Source organism: Podarcis tiliguerta, assembly GCF_965153285.1.
Source record: "Podarcis tiliguerta genome assembly, chromosome: 1".
NCBI classification, from domain to species: Eukaryota; Metazoa; Chordata; class Lepidosauria; order Squamata; family Lacertidae; genus Podarcis; species Podarcis tiliguerta.
The window spans coordinates 79632008-79657911 of record NC_139534.1 but is presented as its reverse complement, the minus strand read 5'-3'; the positions used below and the strand labels follow the sequence as shown (position 1 = coordinate 79657911).

The 25904-nt window shown below is 45.0% G+C and overlaps 1 protein-coding gene across 3 annotated transcripts in view; it reads left to right on the top strand.

Moving 5' to 3' along the window:
- Window positions 1–25904, top strand: part of SLC1A2 (solute carrier family 1 member 2) — an 87560-nt gene that overhangs the window by 36172 nt on the left and 25484 nt on the right. For all 3 annotated transcript variants that reach the window (XM_083433917.1, XM_083433916.1, XM_083433918.1), the window contains exons 3-4: window positions 18967–19106; window positions 25365–25517. In XM_083433917.1, the coding sequence (XP_083290043.1) occupies window positions 18967–19106; window positions 25365–25517 (293 nt within the window). The remainder of the gene's footprint in view (window positions 1–18966; window positions 19107–25364; window positions 25518–25904) is intronic.

Sequence of the window (25904 nt, the reverse complement as noted above, 5' to 3'; positions counted from 1 at the left end):
AAATGGTTAGTTTTCCTTGTGACTGCTTTTCTTTCCTGCATAATTCAATTTTGAGATGGAATTACAGTTGTTCTATTTCCAGCACAGATGGCACATAAAACAGGCAGTGCATACACTTATTTTTTTAATAGGTCATTTTAAATGTTTCCCTTCCACCACTTAAAACTGTGTGGTTCTCTAATTCAGGCAAAATGAATGGCCATTTTTTCACACCTATTTAAAAATAAGGTGAAATGTATGGCTTATGTTCTATTAATCTATGATATCATAAAGGTAAAGGTAAAGGTATCCCTGCCCGTACGGGCCAGTCGTGTCCGACTCTAGGATTGTGCGCCCATCTCACTTAAGAGGCCGGGGGCCAGCGCTGTCCGGAGAAACTTCCGGGTCACGTGGCCAGCGTGACGAAGCTGCTCTGGCAAGCCAGCACCAGCGCAGCACACGGAAACGCCGTTTACCTTCCCGCTATAAAGCGGTACCTATTTATCTACTTGCACTTAAGAGTGCTTTCGAACTGCTAGGTGGGCAGGAGCTGGGACCGAACGATGGGAGCTCATCCCGCCGCGGAGATTCGAACTGCCGACCATACGATCGGCAAGTCCTAGGCACTGAGGTTTTACCCACAGCGCCACCCGCGTCCCTTATGATATCATAGGTTAATGCAAATACTTCAAAGGAGGGTTAGAGCAATCGTTTGCAACTTAGTGTGATGGTTTTCACTTTTTCCAGGCTCTTGTGAGAGGAACTTCTAATACGGAAAGGGCAAGACCACAAAGAACAACTGCACTGCAACTGCACTGTGGCAGCACAAATGACTCCCATGGTGCAGTAATGCTCTTTTTAAAAGTCCATAGATGGTTTAATTAGCCAAAGGCCTGGGAGAAGAGGAATATTTTTGACTGGCACCTAAAGATATGTGACAAAGGTACCAAGTGAGCTTCTCTAGGGAGAGCCCCTGTTGAAACAACCCATTCTTGTGCCAGTACCATCTAGGCCTCTCATGTAGGGGGCACACAAAGAAGGACCCCAGATGATAATCATAGGGTTCAGGTTGGTTCATATGGGGAGAGGCGGTCTGAGCTGTTTAAGGCTTTATTGGTCAAAACCGGCACTTTGAATTGGGCTGGAAACTAATTGGCATCCAGTGTACTTGGTCTAGGTGTTATATGCTCAATCTGTCTTGCCCCAGTGAGCAACGTGGCCCCCAGATTTCCCACCTACTGAAGTTTCCAAACCATCATCAGATGCAGGCCCACGTATACCACATTGCAGTAATCTAACCTAGAGGTTATCAGAGCATAAATGACAGTCCTCCACATCCACTGCCACAGCTGCAGATGTAAAGGAGAAGTTGAGTTAATTGTCATGCAAAGAGGAAGATATGGAGTTTCTTTCGGCTTTTCTAAACTATGGCTTGAGGAACCTCAAAACTTGTTGGTATTTCAATAAAGAATTTTGTCATCCAACCCCCCCCCCAAAAAAAACACACTTGTTGGTACAAAAAATAAATGTGTGCACCATGGGGAATAATAGCACTACGGAGCATTTTCCGAGTGTGTGATAATCATTTATATCCTGAGTGTTGTGGGGTGTGTGTTTTAGTGGAGTTCAGCTCCAGGTATTGAATAAGTAGAGAGGCCTCTTGCAGCCTGTTTATCTCATAGGCTTACATAATAGCCAGCAGAGAATGACCCTCATCACTTAGGTCTAGCATCAGACACCAACTGATGTAAGAGAAAATTCCAGATCTAATCACACCCAGTCTTCATGCCAGAAGGAAGGATCGGCGCAATATGGTCTTCTAAAGGACAATGGAGGATTAAGAGGAATACTGAGGTGAGAGACCCTAGGGAGTCTCTTCTGCCTTACACTTACTGTAATTAACACACTAGCTAATTTGATCCTGCCTTTTAATTTGCACACAGTCTCACACTGGTGTTCTAAGCTAATGGAAACTGATGGGACAGAACTGTAGACTGATAATAAGATACCAGCGGGAAGTTTTGGAGGTCCTTAGCAGTGTGCTGAATGATCTAATAGAAACAGGTGAAGCATACTTCAAATAAAAGGCAGGAAGTCCATGAATACAATTAAATATAATTAGATGGGTTATGCCCCATAGTATGTGATATCACAAAGCTAACAGAGGCAGACTTTTTTATGCATTGTGAAGAAGACACCTAGCTGGTTCTCTCTTAGTTAAAAGGGCACATACAGGAAAAGGTGTGCCCTGTCAATCTAGGGCGGGGCTCCTGATCCCATGAAGGATTCCTCCTTCTGCCATATTGCTTGAGGCAGTGGGCAACACAGATGGCCACTCAAAGAAAACAAGGAGGTAGGGTAATAGGATTTCTGCTTGGACAGTCTGCACTGAATTGTAGGGATAGCCATACGAGCTCTGGATTCCTCCAAATTACCTTTGCTCATAGGCTGCCCTACCTTTTTTTTAACCTTTCCCCAATAATCCCGTTTTTCATGCACTCATGTTTCCACTTTATTTATTTTGTTATAGCTGTGACAACTTGGAACTTGTTCATTATAAATTAAGAAACCAGGAAAGGAAATAAAGGAGGGTGGGCCGTAGCCCAGTGGCTATGGAGATGGGTCGGCCATGGAAAGTGTCCTGTACCAATCTTGGGCCTTGACTCAATCATGGTTTCCCCTAGTAGGTTTAGGTATCTTACTCTCCCTCAGCCTTTCCCACTCCCACCTCTAATGTGGCAAGACCACAAGGCTGAGTAAGGATTACTGAGATGGTATGTGTTCTTTCAGCATTTAATGGAAGCAGAAGAGTTTGGGCCACTCTGTCCCCCACCCCCACCCTGGAGGAACCTGCTGCATGTATTCTGGCTCCCTTCATGATGTAGACTCCTGCACAGTCCAGATTTCACATCACAGAGAGTCTACACGTATAGAACAAGCTCTCATTTAGAGAACTCCTCCTCTCTCCAAAAGGTGAATGGAGGAGGATGAGGCCAGTAGGACTTGTGGGAGTGGAACTAGCAGTCTTGCTCTCTCACTCCATGTGATTGTTGTGAGGAGGAAACCCAAATATGGCTTATATCTTCATGAAGTTTTATTTTAAACTCTTTTTTTAAATTTATTTTGTGCCATTATAAGTCTATCTATCCATCCGTCTGTCTGTCTGTCTATCCATCTATCCGTCTATGTTGTTAGAAGTTTTAAATGTTAGGGACATGAGGCCAAGAAGAATGTCTGTATAACTGAAAGTAACTTCCCTCACCTATGGAAATGACAGAAGGCAGCAGCTGAGTTATGTGATACTCCAAATCTCTGAATCAACTAACACAAATGGTGTGTCTTATGTCTGAGAAATAAAAACATAAGGAGATTAAAGGGGCATATTGAGTGAGAGACAGAGGAACACAGATTGACCTCGGTTAACTTCGGAAAGCTTCTTTAGAAGAAGAAAAGTATGTTGTACGGTTACAAGTCCAACTCGGTGAGATGGGCTCCCTTTCTAGTGCTGCTTATCAGAAACAGGAGGTATTGGTGTAGCAAATGATCTTATGAAGAAACAGGTGTTTTAAACAGTCTGGATTACCCCCATTAATCTGCTTATCCTGAGTTAACTGAAGAGATTGGCTGCCATGTAGCGTCTAGCTTGATTCACAATCCAATCTTTTATTTATGCATGAGGATAAAAAATGAAGGGAAATGTGCATTTGTGGTACCGCAGTGTATAGAGATGCCTGACTTGAAGTTGGGTCAGTTGTATTCGTGTGCATGTGCAGAGGAAGCAATACTGCCATCATTTCCATACATTCTGGGTTTATTCAGCACCTTCGGGGGAAAGTAATGCATGAGCAAACCCTAGCTTTATTGTCATCAGTGAGTACGGTAGCTATTATTTGGACATACAGTTGCAATCCATAAGGGAAAAGCAGTTGCTGTGCTAAGTGAAAACTTTTGGTGGCCATTATCAACTCCTCTCACACCACCCATTTCTGAAAGAAATTACGGACTCCTAAATTAAGCACAACAACTACAGCTGTAGTGTGATATCACAAAGTGGAACAGGCACACTATTAATTTGACCTGCAAAAGCTCGGGGGGGGGGGGAGATCCAATCTCAGAGTCCCAAAACATCTACATGATTTTTTGTTCCCTGTGTGATGCCAAACAAAATCCTAAACCCTACCTGAAGCTTTTGTAAAACTGAGAGGCAGAAATCTCTCTCTCTCCCACAATCGCATTGAGAAAACATGGTTAAACCTAGCCCTGTTTCTTCCATGACTACGGAGGGGAAAGACATGATTTAACAACGTCAAGGCCTTAGTCATAAAACACAGTTGCTGGAGTGTTTAAAATATTCAGAGAGCAGTAAGCATTAACAACACCAGACTTCATCTTATAAAATTCTGTAATGCAAATTGAAACAAAGTGTTCCATCCTAGATCCTTTTAAAGGTTAAGTGGCTGTGGCAAGAAGTGTTAAAATTGTGCATAAAGTGACATTTTCTAAAAATAAATATTTAGAGCGTGGGCATTTTTTATTATTAAGACCTAATCAGTCTTCTAGAAAGTTGCTTTTTATGGCAGAAAAGCAGGGTTCTGAGAACCCCAGATTCTGGGCACTATCCCATTCAAAAGCCTCTAGTACTGAAAGTCACCATAACAGGAAAAGCAGGGCACAATCCACCCAGGGTTACTGTATAGCCCTAAACAGGCCTGCTCAAAGGTATGTCCCATTTAGTTCAATTGGACTTATTCCCAAGTATAACACAATGGGCTTAAGCATTTTGCAGTGCCATTGATATCAATGGGAGTTAAGAATGTGATTTAAATCACCCCAGCTGAAATATTTGGCACTTCAAAGCAGGGAACTTCAATGAGACGATGCCCAAACACTATGACATAAATGCAGAATTCCCAGTGTGGAACTGAATATTTTCTGGATATTTTTTGCTCACAGCATGATTATTGATGTAACCTAATTATCACATTTTTAATCTGTCTATCACTGCCTTAGTCATGAATCAGAGTTTTGAATAGGATGCATTTTGCTCCTTAAACTTTTGTCATGAAGTCACTATGAATGCAAGGTCTTCTGAATTTGATAGACTTCATCTGACACATGGCTGACTTTGAAAAGAATGCACCTTTTGTTAAGTACTAATGATAAGCAAATTATTATTTAAAACATGTGCAAACCCCCTTTTAATAAAACCTTTTAAAATTGCAGCTCATAATGATGATTTCAGACTTTTGCTTGCAATTTTAAAATAGTGTTACAAAATAAATAGATAGCAAAAGGGCTTTCTAAATGCTCTTTCAAAATCATGATGATGATGAGACGTTTTAGAGCACATTACTCATGCTCTGGGATGAAGACCCCAAGACTGTTATGGGGCTAACAAATGGTCACAACTTAAAGTGATCTACAATGAGATAAATATCTCTGCAGGAGCCTTAATTCAACCCAAAAGGTGTGGGCTCCTAACTCTTAAAAGGAGAACTGGGATGACACACCTTGTGTCTACCTTAAATGAGAAACTCCATCCTGGCTCCAAGAAGAAGATGGACTTTTGGCCTCATCCAGGAGAGATCTTCCTAACAATGGTAACTTCAAGACTAGATTACTGCCCCATACTCTTTGTGTGGCTTCCCTTACAGCTGGTCCAAAATGTCAGCCTTCCATGTCATCTCTCACACTCCAAGCCTTGGGAGCAGACTGTAAGGGGGACAGGGAATCAGCAAAAAGGGCTCCCCTCTCCTTTCTATTCATGAAAGTCTCTGTTCTGATGGATTAAATGATTACTTCTGAATGGAAGGGGAGCATTGAATACAATTTCAAGTCATTCAAGGGGTGGTGGTTCAGCTTCAAGAATGCTTGAAAGAAATTCCAGTCTGGCTCTGGGGCCAGTTTGGCACTGAAACCACCTTGGTCACCTTGGTAAATGACATTTGTTGGGGGAGAGATCATTTCTTAGGCAAGAGATGTGGGCTCTGCAACCTTGCTCACTCTCCTTGAATGAGTGGTCTCCAGTACCATTCACTTTCTCCTTGAGTGGCTTTCAATACCACTCAACACTTGTGGAATGTGACAGGGAGGTGAGGGTCAGGGGCACTGTACTTCCGTTGTTCCGTATCTACCTTAATAATACTTTCCAGAGAGTAGTTATTCAGAGGGTGCACTGCTGAGCACCAAAGGAGCTGTCATCAATGCACAGATGACACCCAGCTCTCCTGCTCTACTCCACCCGAGTCAGGAGAGGCAATAGTTATTTATTTATTATTAAATTTGTTAGTCGCTTTATCTTGCCCACGGCAACCTAAAGTGACTTACAACCAACCAACCAAACAAACAAACAGATAACAAACTCCACATAGATACATTAAAACTAAGAGGAAAGAGAAATACATTGAAATACATTACAGCTGAGGTGCTTGGAGATAGTGACGGACTAAATGTGAGACAATAAACTGAGGTGGAATGTTGAAAAGGGAGAGATGTTATGTGTTCCAAGTTCTCAAGTCCAGGAGGTCGGGAGATATCCTGTTCATGATCCAAAGGCAAGGTGAGGCAGAAGTCCATGAGCAATGCCTTATGGTGAAGGATGGGTAATAAATCAAATAAATAATAATAATAATTGTAGATGGGTTCCTGTGAAAAATCAGCATTGGAATTAAAGCCTACTGTGTAAACACATGAGTTCTTTAATCACGCTATGCTGCCTTTTAGCCATTGCCTTTAAGTTCTGCCTTGTGACTCTCCATTTCATCCTAGATTATGTTTATATAATGCACTTTAGAATCTGCAAGAGAAAACACGCAGTCACAGAGAACATTTCTGAAGTTGAGAATATTATGCAATTTGTCATTTTTGAGATGACTGAGGATAATTCCAGCTAAAAATCGGGGCAAAGAATTTACTCTCCAATCTACAACAACACTGTTAAGCGCTGTTCAGTGTAAACACAAGACTTCTAAATTTTTAAACATACTTGGCTGGGCGTGGGAATCAGGGAGAACAAATGAATGTTGACTGGAACAGGGCCTTGAACTCTTCTGTGTTCATTTCTCTTTGGTTATATTGAAAGAATCCCCCATTGGGACAAAAGTGTTGGCAGCAACTAGAGATAGGGGACAATTAATGTCCCCAGAAATGCCTCTAGCCATATTCCAGTCCTGATCAAGATTCTGTAAAAGTCGGCAAAAACATATCCCCAGCCATCCATTGTTGAAATAACAGCTGGAAGCTCCCAGGTTGTTACCTTATATGTCCAATGGGCCAGAGAATGGGAACGTGAGACTTCCTTGTCCAGGGCTTCTGTTGACAAGCACTCATTAGTTGAATCCCACTCATTGGTCTTCAAAAGGCGTTTAAAGACCATTACTGTCTCCAGCTCATCAATTACCTGAGAGAAGGCATTTCAGAGAGTGGGTACTATCACTTTTGTATTGCCACCAAGTGACAACGTGACAAATATATACGGTACTTGTTGTTGATGTTCAGTGTATATACGGTATATATATTTTTCTGATTTCAGACACATCTGAGGAAGGCTGAGTATAAAAATAGCACACCTGGGTAACCTATTTAGTTTGCCGCTCGGTTCATTTCACATACACACCAGGGGGCCTTGAGGCTCCCTTTCAATCTTTTTTATAGCAGTGCATTCAGTTATCAGTGTGTGAAGGGTAGGATTCTATTGGGTTGAGAGTGGGGGCAGGGAAGGAGGGGTAAAGAGGAACCCTGAAAAAGAAGGTTGCTGTTAAACTACGGAAGGAACCAGGAAAAATGCTTTACTCTAGATGAGAAGAATTGGATCGGTTTTTCAAAGCTTCCCTCTGCAAAAAGCCTTTTCGGTTCCACCAGATGGCATGCACTCATCAAATCATGCTGCACTGTGATCATATATACTTGCTCCAAGAAACAGCTGTCAAAAAGGATAAAGCCGTACATACTAAGCTTTAGGACCTAAAATAATTTGTCACAAGAGATTCTATTATGCTACACTTGATTTCTGTAATCCTTTTAACATCTCACAGAAAGGTAGCACATCCTCAAAAATGAAGGGATTTAGGGTGGGGGTTGTTTTGCTTTCATCGTCTAGTATCCAAATGGCTCTTAATGGGATTGCTCCTTCTAACTAATGAAAGCAGGCTACGCCTAATGACTCTGTAAGGGAGATGCTGCCTGGTAAGAAATCACAGTGATGATAACAACCCCAATTAGAGTTGTTGGGGGGTTTTTTGAGGGGAAGGTATTAAGTGTGAAGGCAGGCGAGAGAGAGAGAGAGAGAGAGAGAGAGAATAATTTAGGAAATAAGATGTGTTAATGACATGGAGCTGTAGGATCAGACAGGATAAGTGTGCTTAAGTATGGAACTCAGTATTGTACTATTACAATCATTCCATTAGTGCAAGCATTTCTCCTTACTAGACGGGATAATCTCCTTTCACCTCCTCTGGTATACTGTTCTGGGGGTTCTCCTGGACACACTCGCATCCCAAGCCAATTTGGGGTGGGGGTGCACAGGGGGGAAAGAGGAAGAAAGGTACAGTTGCACTAGCGAGGCTCATTGCAGTAGCTCTCACTAGCGCTAGTACAACAGTTTGATTAAATCTGGCCCTAAGGCAGCAGTCTTGGACCCCAGCCTTCACCAACCTGGTTCCTTTCAGATGTTTTGGACTAGAACTCCGGGCCAGGGCTGATGGGAGCTGTAGTCCAAAAACATTTGGAAGTAACCAGGTTGGTGAAGGCTGCTATGCCCACTTCCCTGGGAGAAAGCACCACTGAACTTAGTGGGACTTAGTTCTGAGTAAACATGTGGAGGACTGCACTGCTAAGATGCTTCACTCAAAGCCCAAGTTAGGTAATATGGGTCAAGCAACCACTTCCCTAGGGATTGCTGCAGTTGCCTCTTGAGCTCACCTCACCTCTGTGCCTTAATTATAATACTGAACTGAGATAAGTGCACGGTCAGTTCCACTAGGAATCAATTTTCCTTATCCGCAGCTGCCTTGGAATGCAGCCTCACCTGTGGCCAATTGATTTGTCCTGAGTTCTCTGCTTCTAGCCTAGTTAGGAACCCTTACAATGAAGCAGGAAGATACTGCTGACAGTCTGGTCTACTAGGGCAGGTAGGACAAAGTTATATTCTGTTACTCTTTGTCCCTCCCTGAAACTGTAATCTGCCTGATTGGTTGGCCTGTTTGGTCTTTTGCACAGTTTCTCTAGGCCCAGCACAAACTTGAAACATGGGAGTGGGTGGGCCTGAAAGTTCAACACACACATGACTTAGAGTGCTTCTGAATTGTTAGGAGAAATTCAAGCACAAACCAGAAATTTAGGTTTGCCCAGTTAAAGTGGATTAAAGCAACCAGTCACCCTAGCACACAGTTGTTGTTTTTAAGGTGCACACATGGCAGCTAAGACCATAACAAGGAGATCCACTGAAAAGTGTGGGTGAATGAATGTTTAATGGTAAGGTGTATAAGCACCCCACAAGCAAATCAGGATGAATGGTCATTGTATAACTGCTGTGTAAACCAATAAGAAGCTGCTAAATAAAGACTGGACAGAGTCTAACTACCACATAAGATTTGTGCAAGCAAATCAGGACAAATGCTCAATGAACAGGTTTTCTCGAGGAACCCTCAAATGTGCATGCTAACTCATGGGACAGTGATGGGTCTAGGAAGAAATGGATGCCATCATGGTGGGGGTGGAGACGTATTCTGGAAGTCCCTGACAACATGCTTTGCCCCTCTTCATGCAAATGATGCACAAAGGGGGCCTGTGTTTGTCCTTATGAAACCTGAAGCAGTGATTTCACTGAAATGGCACCAATGTGTAAAAATGCAACATTGTATTCCATGTGAAAAGCGCAACTATTGCACAGATGTTCAAGATTGCTATCAAGGATCAGACTAGTAGACTATTGTAAGTCAGAGAACCCCAAATTAGAAATTGTATCAGTGCCAATCCATTCAAATTAACCTTGGTAAACAAATATTGCCAGTGATGCTATGAGGGACTTAGGAGCCAAAATCAGGCCACAGGTTTATAACGTTAGTCTAATATACACAACTGGAAGTACAGTGGTGCCCTGCAAGACGAATGCCTCGCAAGACGGAAAACCCGCTAGACGAAAGGGTTTTCCGTTTTTCGATGCGCTTCGCAGGACGAATTTCCCTATGGGCTTGCTTCGCAAGACGAAAATGTCTTGCGAGTCTTGAGATTTTTTTTCGCTCCCCACCCCCTTTTTCTAAGCCACTAAACCGCTAATAGCCTTTTAGCAGCTAATCCGCTAATCCCTTAAGCCTTTAATAGCCGCTAAAAACCGCTAAACCGCTAATAGCGCTAATCCGCTAAGCCGCTAATAGGGTTGCTTCGCAAGACGAAATAACCGCTAGACGAAGAGACTCGCAGAACGAATTAATTTCGTCTTGAGAGGCACCACTGTAATGTATATGAAAGGGATAATGTTCAATAACTGCTTGATTGCATAACTGCAAAGGCAATCTAGATTTCCTTGGATTCACAATCATCCTGACTAGCAATTCAGCACCACAACAACCATGCTGGTAGGCTGGCCATCATTTTATCTTCTCTGCCAGGTCTGGACCACACAGCCTAGCATTTCATACAGGGATAGCTCCAGGGATGAGAAGGCTGTAGGCAAAGTGGCATCTAGATTCTCCTCAGTTGGTCTGCCCTATCAGGCCTGCTTGGTGGCTGCAGCACTCTGGTCAGTACTTGAAGCAGGATCAAGTGCCTGAGTCTTTCTGCATTTTAACTTCCCACAATGCTCCAGAGTGATACTGCATCAGGGAGATTGTAGGAAATTAGTATGTCAGTGAAATCCAACCATCCAGCACTGCAAAGAGCAGGCATAGGCAAACTCGGCCCTCCAGATGTTTTGGAACTACAACTCCCATCATCCCTTGCTAACAGGACCAGTGGTGAGGGATGATGGGAGTTGTAGTCCCAAAACATCTGGAGGGCTGAGTTTGCCTATGCCTGGCAAAGAGCATCAAGCAATTTTCTTTTTTTAATGTGGGGCTCAGGGCAAGTGGCAGCAGTAGGTCCTGCTGGAGCACTGGGGCCATAGCAATTTCCCAGTGTTGGGTACCCAGCAAGTATTGATACCCACCCTGAATTCATAGGTCCTGGCTCTCTCCCCACTCACCATTTGAACAAGCACTTGCTATATATCTATGTATAATAAGATCTCTATCCAATCAATCAATCAATCATTAGATAGAAAGTCAGTAATATATACCTTGTGTGCAGATCCCTCTAAAGTCCAGTAGTTTAACCTATGCATGTTTCACTAGACATATATGTCATTTGAAACACAGAAGCTCTCACGGAGTAAGCGAACGGGCCAAACAAATAATCTCAGTATTTATCTTGGCTTTAGTTCAGCTAGCAGAGGGGGGAGCATTTGGATAGGTTTCTATTCTGCAGCTAAGAATCTCCTGGCAGCATCTATGAGAAGCACAGACAACAGCAGCCAAGGAAAGAACAGTGGAAACATGCTTAAATCCCATGTAATAAAATGCAGATGTATGAGAAGAATCTCGAGCAGTCGTTACTTCATAGTTCATATTTATTCCAAGTCACTGCTAGGAATGGCTACCCCTGGAAAGGATGCCTTCCTCTTATGTTTTGCTGTCCTTATTAATGGATCTGAACTGTTCACACATGGATCTAAGATTCACCAGAATGCTGGAGTGCTAGAAGTCAAGGTCATTTGGGCAAATACAGTACTGTATTTGTCTTTTTCTTGGTAGGCGAAGGCAGAACTTCAATACTTGAGCCATCTGGTGCTACAGCTCACATACTCAATGACCGTGTGTGCAGTGGACCTCACCAAGTTCTGCATTTTTTCAGTGGGGTTTTAATATACCGTATTTTTCGCTCTATAAGACGCACCAGACGACAAGACGCACCTAGTTTTTGGAAGAGGAAAACAAGAAAAAAAAAATTCTGAATCTCAGAAGCCAGAACAGCAAGAGGGATCGCTACGCAGTGAAAGCAGCAATCCCTCTTGCTGTTCTGGCTTCTGGGACAGCTGCGCAGCCTGCATTCACTCCATAAGACACACACACATTTCCCCTTACCTTTTAGGAGAGAAAAAGTGAGTCTTATAGAGCAAAAAATACGGTAGATTTTGTTTGAGGTGGTTGTGGAAGAACCTAATCAAGACTTGAACTTGATCAGCATATTCCACATTGGAGCACATTCTCGTTCCAAAATTGTTTAAAATAGCTGCATTGTTTTTGATACTGATAATAAAAGGATAGATAAACAATGGTGCTTTTCACGTTGCACAAATAGTTTTAACTCATGTGTCCATGATGGTCAGTCTTAGGGATGAAAAACCTTCTCGCATTAGTTTATTCATCTTCTCCAAGGCATATGCTCAAAGTCCACTATTTTACCCAAAGTGTATCAGTTTCCTTGTGAAACCTTACTATTTCACTGGAGGCAATTTACAGCAGACAAGTTTCTTCCAACTACGATATAAACATATCTGGCATAGGAGATGTAGTGAAATGAAGAAGGAACAGGCTTAGAGTTCATTTGCTTTGCAGATTGCAACCCTCGTCTCCAATGTATGTTTTTCCCATCAGTATTAAGATGGGATGATGGCCATTTCTTCTTTTTTGTTGGCAATAGCAATGAGTAGCAATAGCAATGAGTACACTCATAGAAGTTACGATTTTTATCTTTATTTCCTTCCATGTTGGTTTATATTAAAATCAATATAGTGGAGCACAACCTTGATTTTGTTTCTTCTCTGTGGCTTCTGTTACCATTGACTATGATATCCTCCTGGCTCCATGGAATGGAAATTGTGGCCCTTGTGTTACAGTAGTTCTGTTCCTATCTAAGGGACCAAGTCCAGAGAGTAGCACTTGGGGAGTACTTTTTGGGCCCCATGCAGTTACTACCCTCAATTCTGTTTAGTATCTGCATGAAGGTGCTGAGAATTGTCACCAGGAGTTTGAAGCAAGGTGTCCCTCTATTTCATCACAACTTCTGCATCAGGAGAGGCAGGGTGCAATGTTGGGATGGATGAAGGGAAATTGGCAGGGCTTGACTCCTGGTAAGATGGGTGGGTGAGGGGGTCCCATGTTCAAGAAGTTGGTCAGTTGTGTGCCCTGAACACGGTTGCAATTGCCCTGAAGGAGCAGATATGCAGTTTGGTAGTGGTTTTGGATTCTTCTCTGTCACTGGAGGCCCAGGTAGCCTCAGTGGTGAGAATTGCCTTTTAGCAGCCAGCCACTGACCTGCCATCCGCCGCATGTAACAAAAATGTCCAAAATGTTCATAAACTTGCCTGTTGCAGCTGAACTAGAGCTCAATGCTTCACCAGATTCTGGGTAAATATAGACAACCGTTTAGCAACCAATTGGTGTCCCTGAGAAGCAACCATCTAGAAAGGTTATGAAGAAAAAGTCTTCTTTGAAAGAAAAGGATGCCAGAATTTATTGCCCCTGACAAAGTTATTAAACCAAATATTGTTTTAATTATGAACACTTCAGTGCTGCTATTCTACCCTGAGTTTCCACACCTCCCCCAAATGTATATTGTGCTTACTTACTTACCTTAGCCCCGTGGGCTGAAATCCCCAGAAAAGCAGCCACAGTGTTTCTGTATCTTTTCTGCAATTCATTGACCTAATACAGTTTCTTTGGAGAGTTGGACATTTGCAGTTACAACTAATACAAGATTCTGAACGAAAGAATTTTGATACCATGGTTCTAAAATCAAAAATCCTCTTTCAAAATGCAGGCTCATTAAAACAAGACAAATGTCCAGGAAAACAATGATGTGTGAATTGTTCAACAGTACATACAAAATGAAGATGGTGCTGACAGAAATGAATCCACATTTTACAAGGCATATTGTGTGGGGGGGGGGGCAGCTTGCTTAGGCTAAATGTTGTCACATATGCATTTGGAAATTGTAAAGAGTGTACTGTGTGACTTTATTTCCATGATGATAAACTTCCCAAGCCACGTTGCTGGACACTCATGGAGAAGTGATTCAGTGCCCCTTGAATTAGAACAGAGATCTGAATATGGATTTTCTGATTCTCAATAAATTTCTGCAGAAAGGGTCAAGTTGCTAGGCTTTAGGGAGTTAAACATCATAGAAATAAAGTCACAAGATAGTCTTCACATTTTCCAAATGCAAACTTTTTGTGTGAAAGCATGTTTTTCTTCACTTCGAAGCCATTTCATGGAGGGCAGACAGTCATCATCATCCTGCTCAAATCCTGGTGATTCTTATCTCATGAGTTGCACAATGGAAAAGAACAACCTTAACATGAATATACAAGCAAAAACTGATTTGTCTTTGATGTCCCCTTATGCTTCATCTCCTTCCTTTTATGCAGACATTTCTTTTATTCAGGGTGTTTTGTTTTCTTATGTATGGTGTGGAGAAGGTGGCTAGAGAAAAGTTCTCTCTCTTTCATTGTTCTAGATCTGGAAGCTGAATGCTGGAAAAGTCAGGAATAATAATAATAATAATAATAATAATAATAATAATAATAATAATTTATTATTTGTACCCCGCCCATCTGGCTGGGTTTCCCCAGCCGCTCTGGGTGGCTTCCAACAAAGATGAAAAATACACTAAAATGTCACATATTAAAAACTTCCCTGAATGTCAGGTAGTTGTTTATCGCTTTGACATCTGATGGGAGGGCGTTCCACAGGGCGGGCGCCACTACCGAGAAGGCCCTCTGCCTGGATCCCTGTAACTTGGCCTCTCGCAGTGAGGGAACTGCCAGAAGGCCCTCAGAGCTGGACCTCAGTGTCCGGGCAGAATGATGGAGGTGGACACGCTCCTTCAGATATACTGGACCGAGGCTGTTTAGGGCTTTAAAGGTCAGCACCAACACTTTGAATTGTGCTCGGAAACGTACTGGGAGCCTATGTAGGTCTTTCAGGACCGGTGTTATATGGTCTCGGTGGCCGCTCCCAGTCACCAGTCTAGCTGCCGCATTCTGGATTAGTTGGAGTTTCCGGGTCACCTTCAAAGGTAGCCCCACGTAGAGTGCATTGCAGTAGTCCAAGCGGGAGATAACCAGAGCATGCACCACTCTGGCGAGACAGTCTGCAGGCAGATAGGGTCTCAGCCTACGTACCAGATGGAGCTGGTAAACAGCTGCCCTGGATACAGATTTGACTTGTGCCTCCATGGACAGCTGTGAGTCCAAAATGACTCCCAGGCTGCGCACCTGGTCCTTCAAGGGCACAGTTACCCCATTCAGGACCAGGGAATCCTCCACACCTGCCCACCAGGATGGGCAAGGATCCAGGAGACAGATGATTGGCTTCATTCGTCCAAGCAGCCTGTCCACATCCTCAGAGGTAACAGGTTGGAATTGATCCCACGCAACTTGACTAGACAGGACTCTAGCACTCTCCCGCCCTGGCCCTGCTCCCACGGTGGAGTCTACTTCTTCCCGAATCTGAGCGATTTTATCTGCAAAAAACTTTGCAAAATCATTGCAGGAGATCATGTGGCCCGTACTGGGCCCCGATGTCGCAGGTGGTTCCGCTAAATTGTGAACCACAATCCTTGTCTTTGTGGGTAGTATGAAGCAGTCTCTTTCCCATCCATGTTCATTCTTGGGTATTGGTATTTAGGCAACACGTTTTCTGTTGAACCTCAGTTAATGTGAAGCAGCTCTGACGTAGCAATGTTCAGATGTGTTGGCCGACAGAGACACAGAGATGCAATCTATAATAAGTTGAGCCTGAGCTGTAAACAACTCGTGAAATACTTAAGTTATCACATAAAGTAGAATTGTTGGGAGCGCAAGCCTTATGCTTGATTTTGAGGCTCATTAAAAGTTTTTGGTCTCATTAAAGTACATATTTCAATCTCATTAAAAAGTTAACGTTTGGGGCTGGCAGCTGTGATGAGGCAGATGGCACCATAAAAAGAAAAAAGTAAAGATAAGGCTATACCTCAGATTCTGAAGAACGTGGTTAAAGAGCTACTTTGAATTATGCCAAGCTGGCTCCACATCACTCAGGCAGGAAGTATTTACCGTATTTTTCGCACCATAGGGCGCACCGGACCATAGGGCGCACCCAGTTTTTAGGGGGGGAAATCAAGAAAAAAAATATTCCCCCCCCCCAGCACCAAAGAGCAGCGTACAGGCTGCGCACAACCTCTCCCTGCCGGAGGGGTTGTGTGCGGCTATGGAGGAAGCCAAGGCAGAGAGCAGGATGGATCCCGCTCGGTGTTTTGGCTTCCTCTTTAGCCCAGCGCAACCTCTCCTTGCCAGGAGTCGCTGCGCAGGGCTAAAGAATCCATAGCCCCGTGCAGCCTCTCCTTGCCGGAGGGGTTGTGCTCGGCTATGGAGGAAGCCAAGGCAGAGAGCAGGATGGATCCCGCTCGGTGTTTTGGCTTCCTCTTTAGCCCAGCGCAACCTCTCCTTGCCAGGAGACGCTGCGCAGGGCTAAAGAATCCATAGCCCCGTGCAGCCTCTCCTTGCCAGAGGGGTTGTGCGCGGCTATGGAGGAAGCCAAGGCAGAGAGCAGGATGGATCCCGCTCGGTGTTTTGGCTTCCTCTTTAGCCCAGCGCAACCTCTCCTTGCCAGGAGACGCTGCGCAGGGCTAAAGAATCCATAGCCCCGTGCAGCCTCTCCTTGCCGGAGGGGTTGTGCTCGGCTATGGAGGAAGCCAAGGCAGAGAGCAGGATGGATCCCGCTCGGTGTTTTGGCTTCCTCTTTAGCCCAGCGCAACCTCTCCTTGCCAGGAGACGCTGCGCAGGGCTAAAGAATCCATAGCCCCGTGCAGCCTCTCCTTGCCAGAGGGGTTGCGCGCAGCTATGGAGGAAGCCAAGGCTGTTTTGGCTTCCCATTTAGCCCCGTGCAGCTTCTCCCTCCCGGGAGAGGCTGCGTGGGGCTAAAGAATCCATAGCCCCGTGCAGCCTCTCCTTGCCGGAGGGGTTGTGCTCGGCTATGGAGGAAGCCAAGGCAGAGAGCAGGATGGATCCCGCTCGGTGTTTTGGCTTCCTCTTTAGCCCAGCGCAACCTCTCCTTGCCAGGAGACGCTGCGCAGGGCTAAAGAATCCATAGCCCCGTGCAGCCTCTCCTTGCCAGAGGGGTTGCGCGCAGCTATGGAGGAAGCCAAGGCTGTTTTGGCTTCCCATTTAGCCCCGTGCAGCTTCTCCCTCCCGGGAGAGGCTGCGTGGGGCTAAAGAATCCATAGCCCCGTGCAGCCTCTCCTTGCCGGGAGACGCTGCGCAGGGCTTTCCTGGCTTTACTGGGAGGTGGGGGGATTCCCTCACCTCTCCCAAAAGCCCGCAGAAGCCACGCAACCCCTTTAAAGAGATCGTGGCTTCTCCTGGCTTTCCTGGGAAGTGGGGGAATTCCCCCACCTCCCGCAAAACCGGCAGAAGCCGTGAGCACTTTAAAAGGGCTGCACGGCTTCTCTTGGCTTTCCTGGGAGGTGGGGGAATTCCCCCACCTCCCGCAAAAGCCCGCTTTAGCCCCGCGCGCGCTCTCCCTGCTGGAGAGGTGACGCGCGCCTATAGAGGCTCATGCTATAGGCACGCGTCACCTCTCCAGCCGGGAGAGGGTCGCGGGGGGCTGCTTTAGCCCCGCGCGCGCTCTCCCTGCTGGAGAGGTGACGCGCGCCTATAGAGGCACATGCTATAGGCGCGCGTCACCTCTCCAGCCGGGAGAGGGTCGCGGGGGGCTGCTTTAGCCCCGCGCGCGCTCTCCCTGCTGGAGAGGTGACGCGCGGCTATAGAGGCTCATGCTATAGGCGCGCGTCACCTCTCCAGCCGGGAGAGGGTCGCGGGGGGCTGCTTTAGCCCCGCGCGCGCTCTCCCTGCTGGAGAGGTGACGCGCGCCTATAGAGGCACATGCTATAGGCGCGCGTCACCTCTCCAGCCGGGAGAGGGTCGCGGGGGGCTGCTTTAGCCCCGCGCGCGCTCTCCCTGCTGGAGAGGTGACGCGCGGCTATAGAGGCTCATGCTATAGGCGCGCGTCACCTCTCCAGCCGGGAGAGGGTCGCGGGGGGCTGCTTTAGCCTCGCGCCCGCTCTCCCGGCTGGAGAGGTGGCACGCGGCTATAGAGGCTCATGCCATAGCCGTGAGTCACCTCTCCAGCCGGGAGAGGGTCGCGGGACTATAGCGTCTTCGCTCCATAGGACGCACACACATTTCTCCTTCATTTTTGAAGGGGAAAAAGTGCGTCCTATAGAGCGAAAAATACGGTAGCTTCAATGCAGTGGCTGAATTGAAAGACTTAGGAACTGGGAGAACTCCGGAAGAGAAGCACTGCTCTCGCCCAACTATCTATACATTCTTCTGATTCTTTCTGGCTTTCTGAACAGTAGTTCCTTTTTCTTTTCTTCAGTGAACATTTTCTCTGGTTGTTTGCTGTGTCCCAAATGCTTTGCTGTGGAGATCCGATTTGTTCAGTCCCTCCTAATGTTTCCATTTGCTTTTCCAAACTGATTTCTGTCCGTGTTTATATAGGCATGTTCATTTCCCCCCTCCAATTTCTCTCATTTTAAGAAATTCCCCCCCAATTTCTTGTATTTGATTTTTTTAGATCAGTGGCAAGTGGTGTCTGCCACTGTCCTCAGATATCAGTGTCCTCTAAGTCCCTCCAGCCAGAATGGCCAATGATGAGAGTTGTAATCTAAGAACATCTTCTGGGCCAGAGGTTCAACACTCCTGTTTAGATTTTAAACACATGGAGAAGACCTTAGTTTTAAATTTCTGTGCAGAATATAGTTGTGTTAGGCATATAATAAGTAATAATATTTTAGCTCCTGAATTTAATATTTTAGCTTCCAAGGAAGGAAACCTACAAATAATTTTGTAACACTAAGAAGTCATGGTGAACAACATGATAGTAAACTGGTTCATTTCTCCTTTGTGACAACATAAAGTCTTGCATACTCCAACTTTACAGTGTCTTAATTTCCCCTGCTTCTTTTATTTAGTGCCAACAACATGCCAAAGCAGGTAGAAGTGCGAATGCATGAAGGCCACCTGAGTCCAGTGGAGGCTCGGAAGAAGAACATATGTGTGCGGCTCTGCCTTTCGCTCAGAAAAAATCTTCTCCTTTCACTTACTGTATTTGGTAAGTAAAATTCTTTGGTTCATGAAGGTAATTCTTTTTTGCAGCTGGATTGTTTCCTCTTATAATCCTATACAGTGGTACCTCGGGTTACATACGCTTCAGGTTACAAACACTTCAGGTTACAGACTCCGCTAACCCGGAAGTAGTACCTCGGGTTAAGAACTTTGCCCCAGGATGAGAACAGAAATTGCGTGGTGGCAGCGGGAGGCCCCATTAGCTAAAGTGGTACCTCAGGTTAAGAATGGACCTGTGGAATGAATTAAGTTTGTAACCAGAGGTACCACTGTACCTCCCTTTCTGTTATCATTACAGTGGTGCAGCCAGCGGCGGAGCAAGGCTATTGAGCGTCTGGGGCCGCACATGTATCCTGCTCCCAGGGGCATGGCCAGCTACCTGTGGGGTGGGGTGAGCCGGGGCCTCTGGAGTCTGCCTGCCTCCTCCCACTCAGCCGCCCTACAGCTGAGGGGGAGGCAGTGGGTGGACCGTTTGAGCAGCGTTGGAGCCTGCGCATGCCCAAGCCACCGTGTCTCTCCTGGGGGAGATGCATGGCTTGGGCACATTGCAGGCCCCACGGTGAGTGCCACCTGGCATTTTGTCACCCACTCAGTGGTGACACCCGGGGCAGACCGCCTCCACCGCATCCCCTTCCTCTGCCCCTGGGCGCAGCTAGTTAATTTTGGACCCTGGATGTTATGGTCTTTCAGGGTGGGAGCTTTAGATGGCTATGTGTATAACTTCAGTTGTGAAGCACACCATTAGCATTCCCCCCCCCCTTTGCTCCTACACCTCTGGTCCATGCTTGTAGCAGATGTAGAAGCAGTTACGTTAGAGCCAAAAATAATTGGGGGGAGGGAGCAAAAAAAAAAAAAAAGTTGGCAAGCCTGGTAAAAAAGAAAGAAAGAAATACTCTGAGTGTGTGCAGTTTCAGTTTTTTAATTCACATAAATCTTAGCACCATTGCGACTAATGAAATAAAATGAGGTATACTGTACTTCTGATGCATTTATTTGGGAATAAACATCATTTTGTGGTAGAAAATCAGGACTATTCCAGTCATAAGGCAGAATAAGACAATTTTCTCCAGTGGTGGGTTTCCCTGGGATGCTTACTTTCCACATTATTACCCGCAACACAAGACAAGGCTCTCCTCCACCACTGTCAATTCCATATTCTCCTTCCTGCCTCACATCACTTTGCGAAAGGACACAGAATAGGTCCTTCTTCAGAACTGAGGCATTCTGGGTGAGAGGGCTAGGAGAATGTTTGCACTGCTGCCACAGTTTGGTAGATTTTCTTTAAAATATATTTAAAAAAAACACAAATTCAGAGGTTACAAAGCTACCTGCTGCAGAAAACTAGGATGGCATTAGCAGGCTTTTGCCCAGAAGGCCAGACTCTGAAGAAGGATCCCCACTGAAAGTGCTGTTGTGGTAGCAGGACCTGTTGAGTCGCTAGCTCAACAACTTAGTTGAAATCAGACCATGGTTTCTAAGTGCCTCATCAGTGGCGTAGCGTGGGTTGTCAGCACCCGGGGCAAGGCAAGTAATTTGCGCCCCCTAACCCGGGGCAAGGCAAGTAATTTGCCCCCCCCCCCCCCCGCTGCACTGTCCTTCCCCCAGATAGTCCCTCGCTCTCTCTCCGCACCGCACTGCACCGCACGCCTGGCACCCTCCCCTCCACAGTGGGCGGCGACCCGGCGGCTCGGATCGGATTCGCACAGCCAGCACTGCAGTGAGAGAGAGTGAGTGAGCCAGGTAGGGGCAGAGAGCTGCGAGTGCGAGCGCGCCCCCCCCCAGATGTTGCGCCCGGTGCGGCCGGCCCCCCTGCACCCCCCACGCTACGCCACTGTGCCTCATGGACATGGCTGGAAGGGATGTTTGGTGGAGAGAGAATGAACACTATCGAAACTGAGTGCATATGGGGTATGAAAGAAGGATGTCAATCTTTACCTCCGTTAGTAAGAGATGGAGAGGAGATGCAGATCATTGCTGGGAGGGTAGCTTGCCACAAGCAAGAGGTTTGGTTACCATCTAATGCATTCAAAGTTAATTATGTTGGACCTCTGTGGAATGATTTTTTTTTTTAATGGCAATCTCCCCCCACCCCATTTTATCACTGTGTTAGGTATTATTCTCCCTGCTGTTCAGTTTTAAGCTGTTAAAGTAGGGTAGTTTATTTGTATTGTTTATGCAAAGACTGATTTATTTATTTATTTATTTATTACAGTTACTTATTATTAGTTCCTGAATCATTGTTTTCTAATTATTTCTGTTTAAAAATTGTTATATTTGTTAATCTGATATCTTGTGAGCTTCATTGGGATCAATTTTGTGGGAAAGTGGCATAGAGTAAGACCAATGATGGTGATGATTAAGTGTCCCAGGGCCATGACAGGATTTGAGATTGGCTGCCTTCTCACTTTCATAGGCCACCAGCTTAACATCACAGCCTAGATGAGCAGCCCTGGAAATACTGGGTGGAATTCAGCATTGCACTAAGGAGATCAACACAAGCATTTTTACTTGCCCAATGGAGTGATCTGCCCTCTCCTCCCTCTGCATGTTGATCAAAGCATTCTCCTAACCCTCCTAAGCAGATTTGGGGTGGGCACAGGGGGACTCATGGTGCTGGCTTTTGCTAGCCCAACAACTTAGTTGAATTTGGCCCATAGATTAGAAATGTAAACCCCTGTTCTTGTTTCAGAGGAATCCTATAGTGGAACAGGCCATGCTGGGCATCAAAATTCAAATACTTTTTCTGTTCTCTAGGAAATTCAATTTAGTTCATTTCACCAGGGCTGAAGATGGAGGCGAGGGAGAGATCTCTCTCCTGTCAGGAGAAAGGAGGAAGAAAAGAAATTTATCCCTGGTCTTTCCTCCCCTTACAGGCTGCTGATACTTTTTAGCTCGCTCTTTTGCTGTGCACTAGGGACTAGGCCAGTGATACAGTGATCTAGTTTTCTCAATTGCCTTCTGGGTATCGCAGCTTCCAAATATGGAGCAGTTTGACATTTTAGTGTGGTTCACTGGCTTCATGCCCAGGCTTACTAGATTGTTTTTTCTTTTTTCTTTTAATGTTACAGTACAGTGAGCCTAACAGCCAAATGCATGGCCTTCACAGAGCCTGCCTTTATTCACTTCAGCTTGAATGGACAGCTGTGCTGTTAGAAGAGAAGGCTGTGTAGATAGCCTGAACTAAATATATTCCTGTCCTGAAAGATTTTGAAATGGTGTATTTATTTTGACATCAGCTCTTGGCTCAGATTGATAGTTGTGAGATATCTGTGAGCCTTTCCCAGCAGGATCCCACAACAATTATTTTTGGTTAGATTAAAGCTGCACCCTGGGAAATCTACACACCACTCTAATGATGGATAGCCCTGTTGCGGAGGCTGCTGCATTTTGAGCCTGTGAAGGAGGGGTATAGAAATCACAGGCACAAAATTCAGTTTTTCAGGAATTGTCTGAGGGTGCATGAGTTTGCTACCTTATTGAAGCTAAGGGTGCTGCCAGATGGAGTTGTGACGGTATATGTGAGATCAGTGCTCCTCATGCATACATGAGTTACTGATATCACAATAAAATATTTAAAAATTGTCCAGTAGCACCTTAGAGACCAAGTAAGTTTGTTCTGGGTATAAGCTTTTGTGTGGGTGCATACACATGAAAGCTCCATACCCAGAACAAACTTAGTTGGTCTCTAAGGTGCTACTGGACAAAAAAAAAATTCCAACTGCATCAGACCAACATGGCTACCTACCTGAGTCTGATATCACAATGACAGCCCATTTTTTCCTCATTTCATTCAGAATTAACCATCTTCTCTATACAAAATCCAATAATATTCGAGGGAGCTTGCCTCATACCAAGTCCGACAATTGATCTATATAACTCAGTACTGTCAACTTGGGGACGCGGGTGGTGCTGTGGGTTAAACCACAGAGCCTAGGACTTGCCAATCAGAAGGTCAGTGGTTCGAATCCCCGCGACGGGATGTTGCTGTGTCCCTGCTCCTGCCAACGTAGCAGTTTGAAAGCACGTCAAAGTGCAAGTAGATACCACTCCGGTGGGAAGGTAAACGGTGTTTCCGTGCGCTGCTCTGGTTCACCAGAAGTGGCTTAGTCATGCTGGCCACATGACCCGGAAGCTGTACGCCGGTTCCCTCAGCCATTAAAGCAAGATGAGCGCCACAACCCTAGAGTCTGCCACAACTGGACCTAATGGTCAGGGGTCCCTTTACCATCTACTCTGGCTGACAGTGGCTCTCCACCATTCCCAGCCCTGCCTGGAAATGGTAGGGATTGAACTTGGGACAATGATCTTCCACTGAGCTACAATTCTTTCTCCATCTCAATGTTCTGGTCACTGCTAGACTCTGGGGCCATGGAAGTGAAATCGGCTATGATTAAATGGGCTCGAGACGTTGGCCATAACATAATGTTTGCTGACTGGGAAAGGTTGTGGACCACTGGAATAAAGTTTACGGCATGTAATGCCTTAAGAGAGAACATAATGAAAATGATATATAGGTGGTACATGACACCAGTCAAGCTTGCAAAAATGTATCATATGCCTGATAACAAATGCTGGAAATGTAAAGAAGCAGAAGGTACCTTTTTTCACCTTTGGTGGACGTGCCCAAGGATTAAGGTTTTCTGGGAAATGATTTATAATGAATTGAAAAAAATATTTAAATACACATTTAGAAAGACCCCAGAAGCCTTTCTCCTGGGTATGGTAAACCAACAGGTTCAAGTGAAGGACAGAACTTTTTTTATGTACGCTACAACAGCAGCAAGAATACTCATCGCGCAATATTGGAAGACGCAAGATCTACCCACGCTGGAAGAATGGCAAATGAAGCTCATCGACTATATGGAACTTGCAGAAATGACCGGCAGAATCAGAGACCAGGGAGAAGAGATGGTGAAGGAAGACTGGAGGAAATTTAAAGACTATTTATAGAAGCATTATAAAATTACGAACGTTTGAGGTTATCAGATTGAATGTAAAAGAATGTTATTATAAAAATGACAATGTTAAAGAAAGTATATTTAATAAGACATAGGGAAATGTAAGGATAAATAAGACAATAATATTAATCTGAACCAAAGATACGCCAGAGGGAAAGAGTTTACTACCAGAATATAAGACCTAGAATACAGAGTGGGAAGGCATGGGGAAGTCGCAGACCTAAGTTAATGCTGAAGAATACAATGATACAATATTTGTTTTTAACTCTTTTATTCTTACCGTTTTCATTTTTCTTTTTGTTTTTGTATAATGTATGTATTGTTTTTCTTTTGCTTTTTTCCTTTTGATGTGTTTGTCGATTTGTTCTTTTTTTTGTTTATTGAATGTGGAAAATAAAATATTATTTAAAAAAAAAAAAAACTCTGGGGCCATGGTTTAGCCACATTGGAATGTTTGCCATTATGGTTCGACAGGATAATATAAATAGCTATTAGGAGGAAGATGGAATTGGTAATTTTAGGAGGACACTGAAGGTTGAACACCTACCCAGTCACGCAGTGCAATCCTATATGTCCACCCAGAAATAAGCTCCACTGTGTTCAGTTTTCCAGCTGTATATAGGATTGCTTTATCCTCAAGTACCTGGAGGTGATTTCTCTGAGCTGGTCAGAAGTGACTGGTGTCACTCCTTGGGACTGTTAGGATGGAAGGCAGGGAGACCAATAGTAAGTGGAGCCAGAGCCAATAAAAGACAGTCAACTGATTGTAATTTTATCCCCATCCTCCTCACTGCGGATTTCTGCAGGAGAAAGCAAGGTTAGCCAAAGTTGTGTGCCCCTCAGATGTTTTGGACTACAAAACATCAGCCTCAACCAAAATGGCCATTGGAGAGGGATAGTGAGAGTCCACAACATTCAGGGTTAGCCGGGATTTATTGTTGGTGAGCGGACCTCAGTGAAGCCTGCCTCCCTCAGGTCCACTCGCCAAGCCATGCCCCCTTAGGCCACTGCGGCTTAGCTCATTTGAATCAGTGGGCTTGACGGGGACCCGTGAGCCTCTGCAGAGGCTGAGGGGGACGTGCTGCACACAAAATGGACCGTTGCGTCTGGGCAGCAAGTGAGGCAAGGCTGCAACCACCGCTCACCAAGGAGGATCGGTAAGTGGCCATTATTGGCACAGCTAGCTCTGGTGCAAAACTGTGTTTTGACAGGATTATTCTATTATGTGGTGAATTGAAACTCAATTACTCAAATCCTTTCTTCTGTGCCCTCCCTTTCTTATCCAGGTGTCATCATGGGCGCATTGTGTGGGGCACTTCTTCGCATGGCAGCACCTATTAATCCTGATGTCATCATGTTGATAGCCTTCCCAGGAGATATCCTGATGCGGATGCTAAAAATGTTGATTCTTCCTTTAATTATCTCAAGCTTAATCACAGGTGAGATCTGTTCTAAACAATTAGAAGGTTAATCTTTTGTGAGAGATTAAGACCTATAGAGTCATGTTCACAGCTTTATACACTCTCATAACAGTGTGTGTGTTCTTCATATTAAGGTACCGGCATTAGCCTTGAAAATTGTCTCCAAAACACCACTAAGTAACTCCTTGTGCAAGAGGAACAACATCTGCTTGTGCAACAGGACTTTCTCCTTCCCCTCACTCTGTGCACTTGCTAAATCTTTTCTGAAGCTCCTCCCAACTCTCCAGAGTTGGAAAAAACTCCAAAGTCCGCAGTTGTGTACTACCTTTATTAAGATCAATTGAAAGGATTGCAAAATTTTGGCAAGCTTTTGAGTTTGCCAGAACACTTCATCAGGCAAGATGT